Below are 19689 nucleotides of genomic sequence, written 5' to 3'. Positions count from 1 at the left end.
ACCAGTACCAGATCAATGTGGAGCTATATACAGGGAGTACCAGTACCAGATCAATGTGGAGCTATATACAGGGAGTACCAGATCAATGTGGAGCTATATACAGGGACTACCAGTACCAGATCAATGTGAAGCTATATACAGGGAGTACCTGTACCAGATCAATGTGGAGTTATATACAGGGAGTACCTGTACCAGATCAATGTGGAGCTATATACAGGGAGTACCAGTACCAGATCAATGTGGAGCTATATACAGGGAGTACCAGTACCAGATCAATGTGGAGCTATATACAGGGAGTACCAGTACCAGATCAATGTGGAGCTATATACAGGGAGTACCTGTACCAGATCAATGTGGAGCTGTATACAGGGAGTACCAGTACCAGATCAATGTGGAGCTATATACAGGGAGTACCAGTACCAGATCTATGTGGAGCTATATACAGGGAGTACCAGTACCAGATCAATGTGGAGCTATATACAGGGAGTACCAGATCAATGTGGAGCGATATACAGGGAGTACCTGTACCAGATCAATGTGGAGCTATATACAGGGAGTACCAGTACCAGATCAATGTAGAGCTGTATACAGGGAGTACCAGTACCAGATCGATGTGGAGCTATATACAGGGAGTACCAGATCAATGTGGAGCTATATACAGGGAGTACCTGTACCAGATCAATGTGGAGCTATATACAGGGAGTACCAGTACCAGATCAATGTGGAGCTATATACAGGGAGTACCAGTACCAGATCAATGTGGAGCTATATATAGGGAGCACCAGTACCAGATCAATGTGGAGCTATATACAGGGAGTACCAGATCAATGTGGAGCTATATACAGGGAGTACCTGTACCAGATCAATGTGGAGCTATATACAGGGAGTACCAGTACCAGATCAATGTGGAGCTATATACAGGGAGTACCTGTACCAGATCACTGTGGAGCTATATACAGGGAGTACCAGTACCAGATCAATGTGGAGCTATATACAGGGAAAACCAGTACCAGATCAATGTGGAGCTATATACAGGGAGTACCAGTACCAGATCAATGTGGAGCTCTATACAGGGAGTACCAGTACCAGATCAATGTGGAGCTATATACAGGGAGTACCAGTACCAGATCAATGTGGAGCTATATATAGGGAGTACCAGTACCAGATCAATGTGGAGCTATATACAGGGAAAACCAGTACCAGATCAATGTGGAGCTATATACAGGGAGTACCAGTACCAGATCAATGTGGAGCTCTATACAGGGAGTACCAGTACCAGATCAATGTGGAGCTATATACAGGGAGTACCAGTACCAGATCAATGTGGAGCTATATATAGGGAGCACCAGTACCAGATCAATGTGGAGCTATATACAGGGAGTACCAGATCAATGTGGAGCTATATACAGGGAGTACCAGTACCAGATCAATGTGGAGCTATATACAGGGAGTACCAGTACCAGATCAATGTGGAGCTATATACAGGGAGTACCAGTACCAGATCAATGTGGAGCTATATACAGGGAGTACCAGTACCAGATCAATGTGGAGCTGTATACAGGGAGTACCAGTACCAGATCAATGTGGAGCTATATACAGGGAGTACCAGTACCAGATCAATGTGGAGCTATATACAGGGAGTACCAGTACCAGATCAATGTGGAGTTATATACAGGGAGTACCAGTACCAGATCAATGTGGAGCTATATACAGGGAGTACCAGATCAATGTGGAGCTATATACAGGGAGTGTGCAGAGGTACGAGGATTGTAGTGTATGTGAATGTGTGTGTTTTTTTTGTGTGGGAGTGTCAATGTAGTGTGTGTGGGTGAGTATGTACTATATATGGTGTGTATATATAACCTAGTGAGTGTGCATAGGGTCAGTGCAAGAGAGAGTAGATAGTTCAGGGAAGATAGTTTGGGTATCATTAACTAACTACTTAGCAGTCTGGCTATTTCAGAGTCTTATGGCTTGAGGGTAGAAGCTGTCTCGGAGCCTATTGGTCTGAGAGCTGATGCTCCGGTACCGTTTGCCGGACGGTAGCAGAGTGAACAGTCTATGGCTTGGGTGGCTGGAGCTCGGCCCCAGTGATGAACTGGGCTGTCCGCACAACTCTCTGTAGCGCTCTTCGGTCAAGAGCGGTGCATTAGCCATACCAAGCGGTGATGCAACCAGTCAAGATGCTTTTTGACAATCCGAGGGCCCATGACAAATCTTTTCAGCCTCCTGGGGGGGAAGTGGGGCTGCCGTGCCATCTCTCTCTCTCTCTGTCTCTCTGTCTGATCTGGGTTCCTCTCCAGTGTGGTCTCCTTCCCTCCACCACTGTTCTGTGGTCAGACATGTTGGAGCTCCATAGCCTTGCTACATCATAAACACTGTGTTTACTCATAGGGTTGATTATCAAGGCATTTATAGTTCCTCTGACTACATTACCAAGGAAGAGTCATGACTGAGTGAGCTGGCTAGAGGTTGTGTAGAACCTTATAAGGGCAGGTCTAGGTTGCCTCTACTGATCAATATGGTAAAACATTTATGAACCCCAGCATGTGTTTTCAATTAAAATTCCATAACATTTCCACAAAACTCTGCTAATAGAATCAGGTTTTCAGCCGTCCTATTAGTAAAGGACAGATTGAAGTTTTACAAGCTCGGGCTCAAGGTAGCTAATTCCATCATAAATGCATCCACACAGTAGTCCACTGTGCTGCTACAATGCCCTTGTGCTAAATGATAGAGCAGAGTTGTTTTAATAATGGTGTTCAATTCATATCTATCACAGGAAGTTGACTCCGTCCCATGCTCAATTTGTCGGTCAGTTGACTGGTTCCTTTGTATTATATTTTTTAACACTTTCCATTCACATGTTCCACACTGAGTGGGCTTATATTAGTGGGCCTATATTTTGGGACCTTTCTTTTCTTATCATGCCAGCCTTTAGGAGCAGCTTAACAAGGTTCAGGCTGTTAGCACTTTCAGCTGCATACAATCCAAATAAAACATCTGGGCTGTGGACTTTGGAAGACGTGCTGAAATAAATTGTTTTCCAGAAAAATGCGTCTCGGAGGGATGTCGTTTTTTTCTCCCTTTCCCACTACTACACCCCATGGCCTACGGTTATGGTTGGTGTTGGGCAGTAATTGATATCCTCAATTTAGGTGCGAAGGAAAAGCACACCACGGAAACTAATAACAAATATTCAAAAGATATGTCACAGGCAATAAATTCAAAATCCGGGCCGTGTTATTAGTTTAACGATCCACCGAGGGTTACAATCGCTCATTCTCCAATCAGGTACCTTGCAATTTCAATTTCATCTTTCTCACATGCTGTAGACATAAATCTAGTGTGCCATGGTTGTACGCACCACAATATTTATTTTATTTATTTTATTTCACCTTTATTTAACCAGGTAGGCAAGTTGAGAACAAGTTGTCGTTTACAATTGCGACCTGGCCAAGATAAAGCAAAGCAGTTTGACACATACAACAACACAGAGTTACACATGGAGTAAAACAAACATACAGTCAATAATACAGTAGAAAAATAAGTCTATATACAATGTGAGCAAATGAGGTGAGATAAGGGAGGTAAAGGCAAAAAAGGCCATGGTGGTGAAGTAAATACAATATAGCAAGTAAAACACTGGAATGGTAGATTTGCAGGGAAGAAAGTGCAAAGTAGAAATAGAAATAATGGGGTGCAAAGGAGCAAAATAAATAAATAAATACAGTAGGGGAAGAGGTAGTTGTTTGGGCTAAATTATAGATGGGCTATGTACAGGTGCAGTAATCTGTGAGCTGCTCTGACAGCTGGTGCTTAAAGCTAGTGAGGGAGATAAGTGTTTCCAGTTTCAGAGATTTTTGCAGTTCGTTACAGTCATTGGCAGCAGAGAACTGGAAAGAGAGGCGGCCGAACGAGGAATTGGCTTTGGGGGTGACCAGTGAGATATACCTGCTGGAGCGTGTGCTACAGGTGGGTGCTGCTATGGTGACCAGTGAGCTGAGATAAGGGGGGACTTTACCTAGCAGGGTCTTGTAGATGACCTGGAGCCAGTGGGTTTGGCGACGAGTATGAAGCGAGGGCCAGCCAACGAGAGCGTACAGGTTGCAGTGGTGGGTAGTATATGGGGCTTTGGTGACAAAACGGATGGCACTGTGATAGACTGCATCCAATTTATTGAGTAGGGTATTGGAGGCTATTTTGTAAATGACATCGCCGAAGTCGAGGATCGGTAGGATGGTCAGTTTTACGAGGGTATGTTTGGCATGAGTGAAGGAAGCTTTGTTGCGAAATAGGAAGCCAATTCTAGATTTAACTTTGGATTGGAGATGTTTGATGTGAGTCTGGAAGGAGAGTTTACAGTCTAACCAGACACCTAGGTATTTGTAGTTGTCCACATATTCTAAGTCAGAACCGTCCAGAGTAGTGATGCTGGACGGGCGGGCAGGAGCAGGCAGCAATCGGTTGAAGAGCATGCATTTAGCTTTACTTGTATTTAAGAGCAGTTGGAGGCCATGGAAGGAGAGTTGTATGGCATTGAAGCTCGTCTGGAGGGTAGTTAACACAGTGTCCAAAGAAGGGCCAGAAGTATACAGAATGGTGTCGAATTGAATATACAGTATGACCGCCAGCTGAAAACACAGAACTATTTGTTTTGGTGTTAACACCTCAGTGTTGTAACATTGTATTTGTTCCCATCACACACTGTTTAAGGTTTAGTAGTGGGATGATTAAATCATCCAGCATTGGCTGATTGAATCAGCTCCTCCACCCTGCTCCTCTGATTTACGACACACGCTTAATGAAATGCCTTCAGCACCATACCTCCGCTCCGCCACAGGCCCATGGCTTTAGAAAAGCCTCCCGTACAACAATGAGACCAATCCTCAGTGAGATGAGGCATTAGATAGGCAGCTTTTGTGGTGAACTGAACAAAATCCCCTTTAAGGTGATCGATACACTGGGTGTGGAGACTAGTGAGGGGAGGCCGAATGTTACCTGGGAACAGCATGCTGGATTATAGTCTCAGTGAGAGATAATGCCACGAGTTTCAGAGACGATGTCGCTATGTGAGGGTTAGGAATGAGGCATTATGGGGCTCTGGGACTTAACTAACTGCTGAACACTTTTTCCTCAGCCATGCAGCGTGAGGCCTTAGAACGCAGACTGAGGCAGTCAATCATCCTTCGCCAGATCAGCACTTTACGGTTCGGCATGAATTTGTGTCCATGAAGTTCTTTATTTCCTGTTGACACGCAGAGGCCCGATGGCGGTGTGTTAGCCAGCTATCGGCCTGGCTCAGTCGGCACATCACATCAGCTGTTTGTCCTTTCATGCTCTCTCTGATACCCATCAGTTTTCACCTTGCTGCCTACTCTCTCTCCTACCACTCTCTTCTCACCAGACTCCTCACAAGAGAAACCCACATGAAAGAGAAGAAGCCCTTCAGGAGTCCTCACACCTCTCTAGATATTCAGGTTTGATGCTGCACTTTGAAACTCCCTCACATTTCACAAACCTGCACCTCTCGTCAGACAGCAGGTAGGATAGGCCCAGCTCAAGCGTCTTAGATCTTTGCTTTGTGGCTGAGACGTATGTGAGAGGAACGCAGACTGGCGTCTGGGGCATGTGGGTCGCCCTCCTCCTTCTCGTTGTGCAAGGAGCGGAGCTTTGATGGTCGGGCACGGATGACTTCGGCGTAGTAAAGGTCACCAAGATCTCAGACAGAGCAGCTCTCCTAGAGTGATTGCTGCAGTGTCTCTGCTGGGTTCAGCCTCAGGGAATGCATTTGTCATCTAGAGGTTTATAAACTCTACTTACTGCTCCCACAATGTAAATATAAAGCACTAATCTTTACCGGCTCCTTTCAGGCCTCTAACCGACACAAATTAGAATGTGGTAAATGTGCTAACAAATGCTCCCTCCCGCTTCCTCTCCCCCGGAGTCCTTGCAGTTGTCACCCACTAACATGACGCAACCGCGTCAGATCTCTCCTGCTCTCACTTCTTTGCTGTGCTGTGGACCTCAATTAATTTGTGATTGCAACCCGCTGTTCTCCAGGGCAAAACACCGCCTTACATTGAGAAATATTTTCACAGCACCATAATTGCTTCCATCTGTAATGGCTTCGCTCGCTGGTGAGGGTCTGTCATTATGCCTGAGTGCTTTCAAGGCGACGTGGAAGGACTGAATGGTGAGCGAGCAGCGAAGGAGCGTAAGAGTTCACTATCGCGTTTTGTCTTGGTTCACACAGACGGAAACCTACTCGGCTTCCCTGAGACGTCTTTCTAGGAAAAGGTAGATTTGAAATGCCTTGACGTGGAACAAGTGATCGTGCCAGTGACTCTCTCCTGCAGTGACAGCATCCTCTCCCATTAGACGCCTGGTTTAATACAGTTGACATTAGCTGATGAGCTTTTTGTGCGAACAGAAATTCCTGTTGCTTCCCACAGCGTTTGCTAGTGAAGCCAGCGGGTGCATTGGAACCGTACCACTGGTACCATACTGTCTGGAGCTTTTGGGTGAAGAAACACCACTATAGGGTTCTAGCCTTTTCCTATGTACATTGTTTTACATTTTGTGAGAGTTAAAGGTCCCTTTCAACAAATGAAATAGTAGACGGTTGATGTCTAGCCTGACACTTAGCTGAGCTTACCCTGTTGTAACTGATACTCCTGCAAGTTAGGTCATGACCTGGAAATCCTGCACTCTGCAGTCACGTGGTGCAATAACTGCTCATAAGTGGAGCTGACACGTTAGACAATCAGTTGACGCCCGGACTCAAATCCCGCTCATTATTGTGTTTACCCTGCTGGTGTTTATTACCTGACAAGTTTAGAGGAGTTTTCAGAGCTGACTGGGTTCAACTCAAACATGATTAAAAGTCTAAATCCAGCATTAGGCTTGGGCTGCTCTGGGGACAGAGTGATTGAGCTGTAGGCTGTGGGCTGACGCGAGGTAGGACAGGCCCAGACCCTCAGCATGCAGAGCCACGCGCATACAAACACAAACTCACACAGGCTCTCTCTCTCTCTCTCTCACACACACACACACACACACACACAGAGCTCTGATTGGACTCATCTGACTAAGCAGCCCTTCACCACAGGTCAGCTCAATTAAAAGCTGTGATGTCTCCATCTGCTTTGATCAGGCCTGATTTAGAGGAGTCAGGCATCCAAACGTCTGACATTTCAGGGGACAAATCGCAAGCTCCTGTCCTGAACTGATCTCTGTGTTTTTGAGGAGAGGAAGAGAGACATTGACTCCCTCTCTCCAAACCTGGGCTGGTCTAAAGTAGACCACCATGGGATATACTGTTCCTGCACTGAATCATGCTCTAACTTTGATACTGTAGAAGGATAGATGGAGAGGGAGAGTAAAAGCGAGGTGTGAGAGCAGGAGTAGGCTGCCTCCATGTGCCAACTGACAGAGTAACTGCCTCGTCACGCTGTCGGTAACGGGAGCAGTGCCAACATGGTGACTCCAGACACGGCGGTGGCCTTCTCACTCCATTTGTCACGCCCCTGTCCAGGACCCCAGGCTCAGCCATGTCTCTTCCCTCACCCCCTCCTTCAACCCCTCAGCCATCATGGCTGCAGACTGCTTTATAGATTCACTCCTGATATTTATTAGACTCAGATCGAGCCAAAGAGAAGATGAAAATCGATTCCCCCTCCTCTCATTCCAGGGGTACTTTTCTCTGGCTAAGGAGAAGGACAGGCAGTAAGATGGGCTGTTAGCAGGGCCGTCCATCCATCTTCCTCTGTGGGGCGCCGAAAAGGGGGTGGGGGTCTGACTGGAGCTTGGCTGTGGTTTCAGCTCGGTAGGCCCTAGCCCGGCGCTGTGTGTGTGCAGTGGGGGCACCACAGAGCCCGGCTACGCTCCCTCACTCAGGGAGAGAGAGAAAGAGGGAGATGGTGATGAATGCTGCATTAACCCATAGATAGATGGATGGAGCACGGCAGGCTCTTTTCTATCTGCCTGCTACAGACTCAGACAGATGTCAGATAGAGAGATATGGACTGATATCCTTCTGTCTAATCTACCTCAGAGCTTTGGAGACTCACACCTGCCTTCTCTGTGTGTGTGTGTGTGTGTGTGTGTGTGTGTGTGTGTGTGTGTGTGTGTGTGTGTGTGTGTGTGTGTGTGTGTGTGTGTGTGTGTGTGTGTGTGTGTGTGTGTGTGTGTGTGTGTGTGTGTGTGTGTGTGTGTGTGTGTGTGTGTGTGTGTGTGTGTGTGTGTGTGTGAGAATGAAGACGATACTTCACAGGTTTCAAACAGTAACACTATGAATGATGAAATGTCATAACTGGTCTCTTTTCTACAGTTTTTTGTCTTCCACAGACTGTCTTGTCTATTGATAGATATAAAGATACAGAGATCTGTGTAGACCATGTGAGCGATGTACAGTACACTGGGGGAACTATGTGCTGTAAAAACGGATTTAGCATCAATAGGAGGAGGAAATTGAAGCACAAGTTCATCACTATCTAAGACACAGTGCCTAATGATTCTGGCAACTGATAGACTGATTCTGGCGCACCCTTTTGGCAAGCGTACGCAGGGCTACGGAGCACCATTCATCTTGAGACAACCAACAGCACAGCACCTCTGTCAGCAGACGTCAGGGCCACCACACGTTTGTCATGTCAGTATCAGAACCGTTATCAAAGACAGCTCAGATTGGAGAATCCTGGCCACATCCGGAGCTGAGGTTAATATTCATCTCTTCTGACCACACAGGGTCAAGTAAGCCTAGAGGAAGAGTGACAAGCCACTGGCCCAGCACCCGTAGACAGAAAAAAAGCAGGACCCAGAGGGGTCCGGGGGTGGGAGAGCAGCTTCAAACAGCCCCTCTGATGCAGGATTAGAGGCCCGTGTGTGACCGTTATGTACTATTTATCTGAGTGGCTCTCGAGGTGCATGGCAGATGAACTCTGAGAACTTGAAGAGGGGGAGCAGTAATAGCACACACGTCTCATCAGAATTAGCGGTGGGATCAAAAGAGCCAAGGGAGTCGAGGAGATTTCTCTCTGAGGAATCGCTTTGCTGTACCCCCTTCATTTTCATAACAGAACACAACTAGGGAAAAAATCAAGGCGAGTCTTCTCAGAGATGCATAATAATTAGCCAGAAGTTGAAAAAAATTAAGCAAAGCTAGGGAAGAGAAAAAAAGGAAAGATTCTAAACATTGCCAAAAGATAGAGAAAACAGGGAGGAGAACAAAGATGGGTAAAACAGACATGGGGATTTCAACATGGCAGTGATGATATGGATCTAGGCAGCAGTAGTGTATGATGTTCTACCCTAGAGAAGGCATTCCGTAAGGAACACAGAATCAACACTAATACTTCTCAACACAGGTTGAGAGGATGGAAATAAACAGAAAGAAAAATGTATCTTACCGTCACAGTCGCCCAAGTGGGACACGTTGCCATGTTCTACGTCTTGCTCAAACGGCAGTCTGGATGAGCGGAAAGACGCAGTCATTTATCAACGGACACAAACAATACATAGTGTAACTGCTTTGGTCTGACAGAACTTTCTGCTTTTCTCTGGTAAACAAAACACTATGAAATGTACCAGAAAGGACAGGAAGAGTTTTTAGTGTGAAGTTGATAGTACTAATACTGTACAGTATACCCCCACCTCTGAAAGCACGTCTGGATTTGCTCTTTCCCCTCGTACTTTAAAAACAATTTACCATTTCTACTTTGGTAATATGAGACCTTGGAAAACTAAAGGGAGCTCTGTCATTATATGATGAAGCGACAATATAAAAAGGAAATGAAACCAGTGAGTTCCAGCGGCAGTGAGACCAGACCAGGTGCATTCTAGTCCCCTGGAGAGAGCAGGCCACTCTTAGCCATGGCCCATATCCAGAGAAACATCAGCTAGTTATTTTAATCTAGTGAATGTATACCATAAAGGCCCTCTAACGAGGAGAAATGGCTGCAGTTTGACTTCAAAATGGCCCCCGTCCAATTATGTAATTTAAACATGGAAAGTGCCCAGGGCTAGAGGGCAGGCTGCACAGCAACAGCCACAGACAGCTCACTGGGATGTGTCTCCTGCTCTACGATCTGCAATTAGTTAAAAAGGCCCAGACAACAAGCAGGCCAACTGAGTGTTTTAATGCCCGAGAGTGACTTTGAAAAGTTAGTTTACACTGAAGTGGTTGGAGGCTACAGTAATTGTGAATGTATTGCTCACCCAGATAGGGTATATTGTGTTGGCTAAATGCAGGCTGCAGGCTGTAATCTTTAGAGTAGATGGGTAGGATGGCAATGTTTTGTAACAATACCTTCAGCTGAGAAAATGCTAATTAGTTTAAGGACAAATTGTCTACAGGAGGCCAGATTACCGGTAAAGCTATAACTGAGCAATATGAATGTAAAGTCTAATAAACAGGCACAAAACACCTAAAGTAATAAAACAATATCAACACATAAACTAATCAGTAAGGAACTTAATTATCTTTCTTTCAATATAGTCCACGTTACAGTCTTATATTATATTATAGTATAGTCCATGTTACAGTCCATGTTACAGTATTATATTATATTATAGTACATGTTACAGTCCATGTTACAGTATTATATTATATTATAGTACATGTTACAGTCCATGTTACAGTCTTATATTATATTATAGTATAGTCCATGTTACAGTCCATGTTACAGTATTATATTATATTATAGTACATGTTACAGTCCATGTTACAGTATTATATTATAGTACATGTTACAGTCCATGTTACAGTCCATGTTACAGTCCATGTTACAGTCTTATATTATATTATAGTATAGTCCATGTTACAGTCCATGTTACAGTCTTATATTATATTATAGTATAGTCCATGTTACAGTCCATGTTACAGTATTATATTATATTATAGTACATGTTACAGTCCATGTTACAGTATTATATTATATTATAGTACATGTTACAGTCCATGTTACAGTCCATGTTACAGCCTTATATTATATTATAGTATAGTCCATGTTACAGTCCATGTTACAGTATTATATTATATTATAGTACATGTTACAGTCCATGTTACAGTATTATATTATATTATAGTACATGTTACAGTCCATGTTATAGTCCATGTTACAGACCATGTTATAGTCCCTATTACAGTCTTATACTGCAAACTACTGAGAGTTTCTTCATTGCCCAGCATTGTTTTGACTTTTCCAAATGGAATTCATCCTCAAACTGGAACTGGCGCATCACTCGATACAGGATCGATGGGCAAGTTGACCGCCCTTGCTAAATCAAATCAGAAACAACACAGAGCCTTAACTGTATAACGGTGAGGCTGTAAGGTGCTCTTTAAGGCTCTGTTGTCTGATACTGCTGGCACTGTACCTGTTTGCACACATAAATCAATAAGCAGCCTCTCTAAAGAGAGATTTTATTTCACTGGGCTGGGTGGACGTGAGGGGAAGTGGTGGGGGAGCGGTGGGGAAGTGGTGGGGGAGCGGTGGGGGATTGGGTAGGGAGCGGGGGGAGCAGTGAGGGAGCGGAGGGAGCGGTGGGGGGATCGGGTAGGGAGCAGTGGGGGAGCGGGGAGGGAGCGGTGGGGGAGTGGGAGGGAGTGGTGGGGAGCGGGGAGGGAGTGGGGAGGGGGAGCGGTGGGGGAGTGGGGAGGGACTGGGGAGGGAGCGGTGGGGGAGTGGGGAGGGAGCGGTTGGGGAGTGGGGAGGGAGCGGGCAAGCGGTGGGGGATAGGGGAGGGAGCAGTGGGGGAGTGGGGAGGGAGCGGGAGGAGGGGTGGGGGATAGGGGAGGGAGGGGGGAGTGGGGAGGGACTGGGGAGGGAGCGGTGGGGGAGTGGGGAGGGAGCGGTGGGGGAGTGGGAAGGGAGCGGGAGGAGGGGTGGGGGATAGGGGAGGGAGGGGGGAGTGGGGAGGGACTGGGGAGGGAGCGGTGGGGGAGTGGGGAGGGAGCGGGAGGAGGGGTGGGGGATAGGGGAGGGAGGGGGGAGTGGGGAGGGACTGGGGAGGGAGCGGTGGGGGAGTGGGGAGGGAGTGGGGAGGGAGCGGTGGGGGAGTGGGGAGGGAGCGGTTGGGGAGTGGGGAGGGAGCGGGGGAGCGGTGGGGGATAGGGGAGGGAGCAGTGGGGGAGTGGGGAGGGAGCAGTGGGGGAGCGGAGGGGGGGAGTGGGGAGGGAGCGGGGGGAGCGGTGGGGGATAGGGGAGGGAGCAGTGGGGGAGTGGGGAGGGAGCGGGGGAGAGCGGTGGGGGAGTGGGGAGGGAGAGGGGGGGAGTGGGGAGGGAGCGGGGGAGCGGTGGGGGATAGGGGAGGGAGCAGTGGGGGAGTGGGGAGGGAGCGGGGGAGAGCGGTGGGGGAGTGGGGAGGGAGAGGGGGGGGGAGTGGGGAGGGAGCGGGAAGGGAGCAGTGGGGGAGTGGGGAGGAGCGGGGGGGAGCGGTGGGGGAGTGGGGAGGGAGCAGTGGGGGAGTGGGGAGGAAGCGGTGGGGGAGTGGGGAGGGTTTACAGACCAGAACAAGAGGTGAGCTGCCAAAACAGGCAGGAATCTTCCTGTGGCAGGAGCACAAGACCAACACAACCCTGACAAAGACGTACACCCAGCTCTGGATATTAAGCTGTATTGAAAATGCAGCATTGTTGTGAACACACAACGGCAATAGCAGACATCATAGATGAATGAATGAATGAATGAATGAATGAATGAATGAATGAATGAATGAACACAGCTCGCTCTGACAGGATAGTAAAACTAAATGAGGGCATGTTTGTGCAGTGACAGCTTGTGCTGCAGGCTTATAAACTGTAGGCTCTGTCAGAACCTAAGCCTAACTCATTAAGTACCAATAAAGAGTGTTACAGCAACCCAGGTGGTCCAGCAGGTACAGACCAGACAGAGAGCAGGTACAGACAAGACGGAGAGCAGACAGACACCAAACAGAGACCAGATAGAGACCAGACAGAGACCAGACAGAGACCAGACAGAGGCCAGACAGAGGCCAAACAGAGACCAGACAGAGACCAAACAGAGGCCAAACAGAGACCAGACAGAGACCAAACAGAGACCAAACAGAGACCAGACAGAGACCAAACAGAGACCAAACAGAGACCAGACAGAGACCAAACAGAGACCAAACAGAGACCAGACAGAGACCAAACAGAGACCAGACAGAGACCAAACAGAGACCAGACAGAGTCCAAACAGAGACCAGACAGAGACCAGACAGAGGCTAGACAGAGACCTGAAAGAAACAAAACAGAGTACAAAAGTACCAGCGAGACACGGGGCAGGTCCATAGCAGACAGGGAACAGACAGAGAGACAGACAGAGGCCAGAGCAGTGCCCTTGTCACCCCCAGCACCTCACCTTGTCCCGGGCCTGAGGAAAGAGCAGGTGCTTCCCCTGGTCCAGCCACAGTAGGGGTCCCTGGAGGCGATGCAGTTCCTGGAGATAAACAGAGTAAACACGGTCTTTAGTGATGCACCACCCAGGGCACACAGACATCATGGATCCATTCCAAATGTGCACTGGATTACAGACGTATGAGTCCCCGGGTTCAGTGAACACATTACAGACATGTATGAGTCCCCAGGTTCAGTGAACACATTACAGACATGTATGAGTCCCCAGGTTCAGTGAACACATTACAGACATGTATGAGTCCCCGGGTTCAGTGAACACATTACAGACATGTATGAGTCCCCAGGTTCAGTAAACACATTACAGACATGTATGAGTCCCCAGGTTCAGTGAACACATTACAGACATGTATGAGTCCCCGGGTTCAGTAAACACATTACAGACATGTATGAGTCCCCAGGTTCAGTGAACACATTACAGACATGTATGAGTCCCCAGGTTCAGTGAACACATTACAGACATGTATGAGTCCCCAGGTTCAGTGAACACATTACAGACATGTATGAGTCCCCAGGTTCAGTGAACACATTACAGACATGTATGAGTCCCCAGGTTCAGTGAACACATTACAGACATGTATGAGTCCCCGGGTTCAGTGAACACATTACAGACATGTATGAGTCCCCAGGTTCAGTGAACACATTACAGACATGTATGAGTCCCCGGGTTCAGTGAACACATTACAGACATGTATGAGTCCCCGGGTTCAGTGAACACATTACAGACATGTATGAGTCCCCAGGTTCAGTGAACACATTACAGACATGTATGAGTCCCCGGGTTCAGTGAACACATTACAGACATGTATGAGTCCCCGGGTTCAGTGAACACATTACAGACATGTATGAGTCCCCGGGTTCAGTGAACACATTACAGACATGTATGAGTCCCCAGGTTCAGTGAACACATTACAGACATGTATGAGTCCCCAGGTTCAGTGAACACATTACAGACATGTATGAGTCCCCGGGTTCAGTGAACACATTACAGACATGTATGAGTCCCCAGGTTCAGTGAACACATTACAGACATGTATGAGTCCCCAGGTTCAGTGAACACATTACAGACATGTATGAGTCCCCAGGTTCAGTGAACACATTACAGACATGTATGAGTCCCCAGGTTCAGTGAACACATTACAGACATGTATGAGTCCCCAGGTTCAGTGAACACATTACAGACATGTATGAGTCCCCGGGTTCAGTGAACACATTACAAATGTGAAATATGGTTTACTGTATGTCACACCTCACTAGGTCTGGAGACTGCTGGCATCAAGGCAATACGACTCAGTGATGGATCAGCAAGGCCCAAAGGCAAGAAAGTAAGACTTGTGTTGTGGCATTTTGGATTTACAGATGTGTTGAAGAGCACTTGGGGATGTGGTAAAGTATTTAGGTGCACTGAGGGTAGCTTTTCTTTAACGTTGGCAGAAGGTTTAGGGCCTGACTAACGGTGTGATTTTAATGATCGGTAGTGGGCGGGGCTTAGGGCAAGTGACAGATCTACTGTATGTGGCTGAAAAGTGTGTGTGAGCTACAGAGGACAGTAATGTGTGTGTAGGGTGTGTGTGAGGTGTGTGTGTGTGACTTACTTCATGCAGCGTGAGTAGAGCTGGCATCGTGCCACAGGGACCCTGACCACACAAGAGGGGAAGGCCAGCAGCAGAGAGCGGCTCACCCGGTCCAGAGTCAGGGACAACAGATGCCTTGCCTGCGGAGTGTCCTCCCCACACCTGGACACACACATGTAGAGTTAACGTATTAATGCACCTCAATATCAAACACCATATCACACTCTGACTGCACAGAACCCTACTCTATTTCATTTTGATCTCAATACACGTGACACCAAGACAACACTCACTGCTCAGTTCTTCACACCTAATGCTTCATGAAGTATAACTCAAACCAGTTTAACTCAAACCAGTATAACTCAAACCAGTTTAACTCAAACCAGTTTAACTCAAACCAGCATAACTCAAACCAATATAACTCAAACCAGTATAACTCAAACCCGTATATAAATAAAAGCACAACAATAGCAGTAAAAGCAGTAACATGCATTCGGAAGCATGGAAATGCCTGGTTGTCACAGTGTCATCTTTAGTATGCAGGGTGCTGATGGCTGATGGGTGAGGTCTAGGGTTGGATGGACATCAAACAAGCCACCAGCTACACTCTAATTGGCACTTAGCACTCCCATATCTTCCACACACCTTCCTTTGTGGGCTGAATTTGTATCGATCTATATACATATGTGGACTCATGTATGGGCTTATGGTAATTAACATGTCTGAGAGCTGAGGAGTCATTAGGGGGAATTTATCACACACTACAGGTTTGAGATTTTACAGAAATGTAATAAATTATTATTATTATTATTACAGTACGGTACAGCCAAGCTGTGAGTCATACCTCACAACAAACATCCACTATGTGAGAAACCAGACTGACAGACGGGGCACGAGAGAGAGAGACGGAGAGAGAAATAGATAGAGAGAGAGAGAGAGAGAGAGAGAACAAGCAACAAGTAAAAGTAAGAAAGAATCAAATGGAGACAGGTAGCGAGAATAATGAAAGTGTGGACCATTAGTCTCTCCATTTCCACCCCGTCATTTCCTGGTTCATTATGGCAGCCAATCACAAACCAATTTGGGCTTTGTGGATCTCTCTCTGTGATGTCTTGTGTTCCCGTTGCCCCGGTGATGGTAGCGGTGGCCCGTCTATCTACCCTGGACCCATTAGGAGAGATGGTCTGGGGTTAAGGAAGGGCAGGCTGGGAGAATGCTGATCTGATTTCTCCATTACCTGTCTCCTGATTAGCTGGCTCCCTGCTATGAGGGAGACTGCCAGCCTTGTCACACACCCCTATACCAGGCTCACAGTCACGCAACCGTCACCGCACAGCAAATCACCTCCAAACACACTCATACACCGCCACCATCGCCGCTACTGCTGCAGCCGTAACTAATTGTTCCTGTGATCTGACTCCTCTGCACCCCATGTAAGTTGTTTGTGGAATGGAACATTGCGCTGACGCCTAAATGAATGCATTGTTTTGAAGGGTAGCGAAGTTACGCTTGGAACCTCCTTTCACCTGCCGGGTAAGTTTGTGCTGCTCCGCTACAGTACAATGAGCCCCATCTCCCCCTCAGCTGAAGCAGAGAATAGATTTTAAATTCATTATTTAACTAGGCAAGTCAGTTAAGAACAAATTCTTATTTACAATGACAGCCTACCAGGGAACAGCGGGTTAACTGCCTGGTTCAGGATGACAGATTTTTACCTTGTCAGCTCAGGGATTTGATCCAGCAACCTTTTGGTTACTGGCCCAACACTCTAACCAATAGGCTACCTGCAACTAGATCAGGGGGCGCAATTAGCAGCACTGCCGCTGTAGCTCTGGTTAGGAGACTCTTGCTTAAACATTTCTAATTGGGCTCAGTGGAAGATAATAACCAACTAATACCCCATCTGCTTAGACTGCTTCCTATCCCCCCTGCGGTCCCACATATATGTTACAGTGAAACACTTAGAGATTATTAAGAAGACCATCACAATACCGCACAAAGAAACCCATTGGAGACTGTCTGTAACCTGTTAACCCTTACTTGTCAGGGTTGAAGCCCTCCAGCTCCTCCAGGAAGACATTGCCGCCGGACACAGTGTTGTCCCAGTTGGGGACGATCAGGAACTTGAGGATGGTCCCCCGGCTGGAGCCCAGGAAGAGCACCGTTCGGTTCCGGTAGGGGCCAGCCTCTGTGTCCATCACCATCTTATTCAGCTGGTACCTGGATAGGCAGATATAGTGGTGAGATAAAGACAGTCTATCCAATCCCATGTTGACCCCTAGTGTGGACCTGAGAGGATTGGAGTAAGCAATATGGTGTTAATTCCACCTAGTCTGTCAAACGGCATAGTGCAGCTGCTATTACAATTTTAATTAAGCTTAAATGATCCTATCAAATCGTACATGAAGTTACTTAGGGTAGTGTCTAGGGCTCAATTTGGAATAGGGCCTACCTGCATACCTCTCACTGTCTACTCATACTGCACTGATACTCCAGACCAACTAAATGAGACTCACACAGTAAAATATTCATCTCATTTACATACAGAACTAATTACCAAGAGCACTCATTAATATCATTCAGATAAATGGACTTGTCTTGAGACAATAGCACCGTAGTTGAACTACATGAGTCCTGTGTGTATGAGTTAATGTACCACTGGGTATTTAATATTCCACATACAACTTGTCACACTCATTTTCTCCTCCCTGCTCGGGCTCGGCTGGTGGCCAGTGGGGTTTGATGCATCCCAGCTGCTTGCCTCCTGCAGCAAACCCTCACAGTGAGCGGATCGAGTGACCGCCATAAACAGAAGGAGCACCGGCCCACAGACTGATGCCTGTGTGTTCATGCAAATGATGTCTGGGTGCATGGGTCCATGTTTTAGTTTGTTAGCAAGCCCTCAACACAGTTTGCCCTGAGACATGGTAAGACACCATAGAAGTCTACAGCTATATCTCAGGGCAACAGAACAGTATGTTTGTGTTTATGAGTCTTATCTGAGATAAGAGAACAGTGGCGCCTCACCTGACCATGGTCCTGACAATCCAGGGGCTCTGTCCCAGTGAGGGCACAGCCTCATCCATCAAGGGGTGGGTCTTCACAAAGTTCAACATCTCATCAGGGAAACCATTGGATGAGTTGAACCTGGAGCCCTGGATGGCACAGCCTCCTGGCCTGTGGAGGGAACAGGGCTTAGCACAGGCTGACCCATATTTCTATTTATTTATTTTACCAGGTAAGTTGACTGGGAACACATTCTCATTTACAGCAACGACCTGGAAAATAGTTACATGGGAGAGGAGGGGGATGAATGAGCCAATTGGAAGGCAGGGATGATTAGGTGGCCATGATGGTATGAGGGGCCAGATTGGAAATGTAGCCAGGACACCAGGGTTAACACCCCTACTCTTACAATAAGTGCCATGGGATCTTTAGTGACCACAGAGAGTCAGGACACCTGTTTAACTTCCCATCTGAAAGACAGCACCTTACACAGGGTAATGTCCCCAATCACTGCCTTGGGGCATTGTGATATATTGTTTTAGACCAGAAGAAAGAGTGCCTCCTTCTGGCCCTCCAACACCACTTCCAACAGCATCTGGTCTCCCATCCAGGACCAACCCTGCTGAGTTTCAGAAGCAAGCCAGCAGTGGGATGCAGGGTGGTATACTGCTGGTTAAAGTACCATAGTACTTAGGCACAAGCTCACATTACCAATGTTGAACTGTGAGAAAGTCAACTAACATACCGTAAATTCCGGACTATAAGCCGCAACTTTTTTCCCAGGCTTTGAACCTCGCGGCTTAAACAATGACGCGGCTAATATATGGATTTTTCCCGCTTTCAGCTTTCATTAGACCAATGAAATTGCCGAACGGGTTAAGGTCAAACAACTTTTTTGTTTACTGTTTAGATTAAATCGAGCGCTCTCAAACTTCCCATCATTCTGATTACGGTAGTCATTTTGTCACCCTCATCATGGCAAAGACACGGAGAAATGCATATGATGCAGCTTTCAAGTTGAAGGCGATTGATCTGGCTGTTGGAAAAGGAAATAGAGCTGCTGCACGGGAGCTTGGTCTTAATGAGTCGATGATAAGACGTTGGAAACAGCAGCGTGAGGAATTGACTCAGTGCAAAAAGACAACTAAAGCTTACTGCTAATTTTATATTTTTTGTTACAAGCCGTGTTTCGTTAAGCCTATTTATTTTTGCTACAAGCCGTGTTTCGTTAAAGCCTATTTATTTTTGTTACAAGCCGTGTTTCGTTAAAGCCTGTGTAAAGTTCATTTGTTTCAATGTACCGGTAGGCACCTGCGGCTTATAGACATGTGCGGCTTATTTATGTTCAAAATAATAATTTTAAAAAAATTCAGTGGGTGCGGCTTATATTCAGGTGCGCTTAATAGTCCGGAAATTACGGTAGTATTACACGACTAGACTCATACAGTAGATCAATGCTCTATGTTATGTGATACAGTACCTTGGTTTGGGAATGAGCTCGTCAGGAACAGGGGTCCATATAGACTCAGGTGACTTTTGCTCCTTGAATCTCCCATCAAACACCCCAGCCAGCTGCTCCATGTCGAAGGCACACACTGCTGAACCAGGGATACTACAGAGAGAGAACCAGATACAATGGATAAGGCAGGGGTAGATAGATAGATAGTTAGATAGATAGCACTGGACAAAACA

General features: G+C 46.9%; 1 protein-coding gene across 5 annotated transcripts in view; it reads right to left on the bottom strand.

Moving 5' to 3' along the window:
• The window catches only part of LOC106584391 (semaphorin-6B), a 134506-nt gene that overhangs the window by 21419 nt on the left and 93398 nt on the right, over positions 1–19689 (bottom strand). For all 5 annotated transcript variants that reach the window (XM_014169655.2, XM_014169649.2, XM_014169651.2 and 2 more), the window contains 6 exons: positions 19478–19609; positions 18019–18168; positions 17032–17211; positions 15013–15153; positions 13365–13442; positions 9411–9469 (listed from right to left, as the gene is read on the bottom strand). In XM_014169655.2, coding sequence (XP_014025130.1) covers positions 9411–9469; positions 13365–13442; positions 15013–15153; positions 17032–17211; positions 18019–18168; positions 19478–19609 — 740 coding nt within the window. The remainder of the gene's footprint in view (positions 1–9410; positions 9470–13364; positions 13443–15012; positions 15154–17031; positions 17212–18018; positions 18169–19477; positions 19610–19689) is intronic.

Source organism: Salmo salar, chromosome ssa23 (assembly GCF_905237065.1).
Source record: "Salmo salar chromosome ssa23, Ssal_v3.1, whole genome shotgun sequence".
Taxonomy (NCBI): Eukaryota; Metazoa; Chordata; class Actinopteri; order Salmoniformes; family Salmonidae; genus Salmo; species Salmo salar.
The sequence above is the reverse complement of the archived record's forward strand: the minus strand, read 5'-3'. Positions and strand labels throughout refer to the sequence as shown.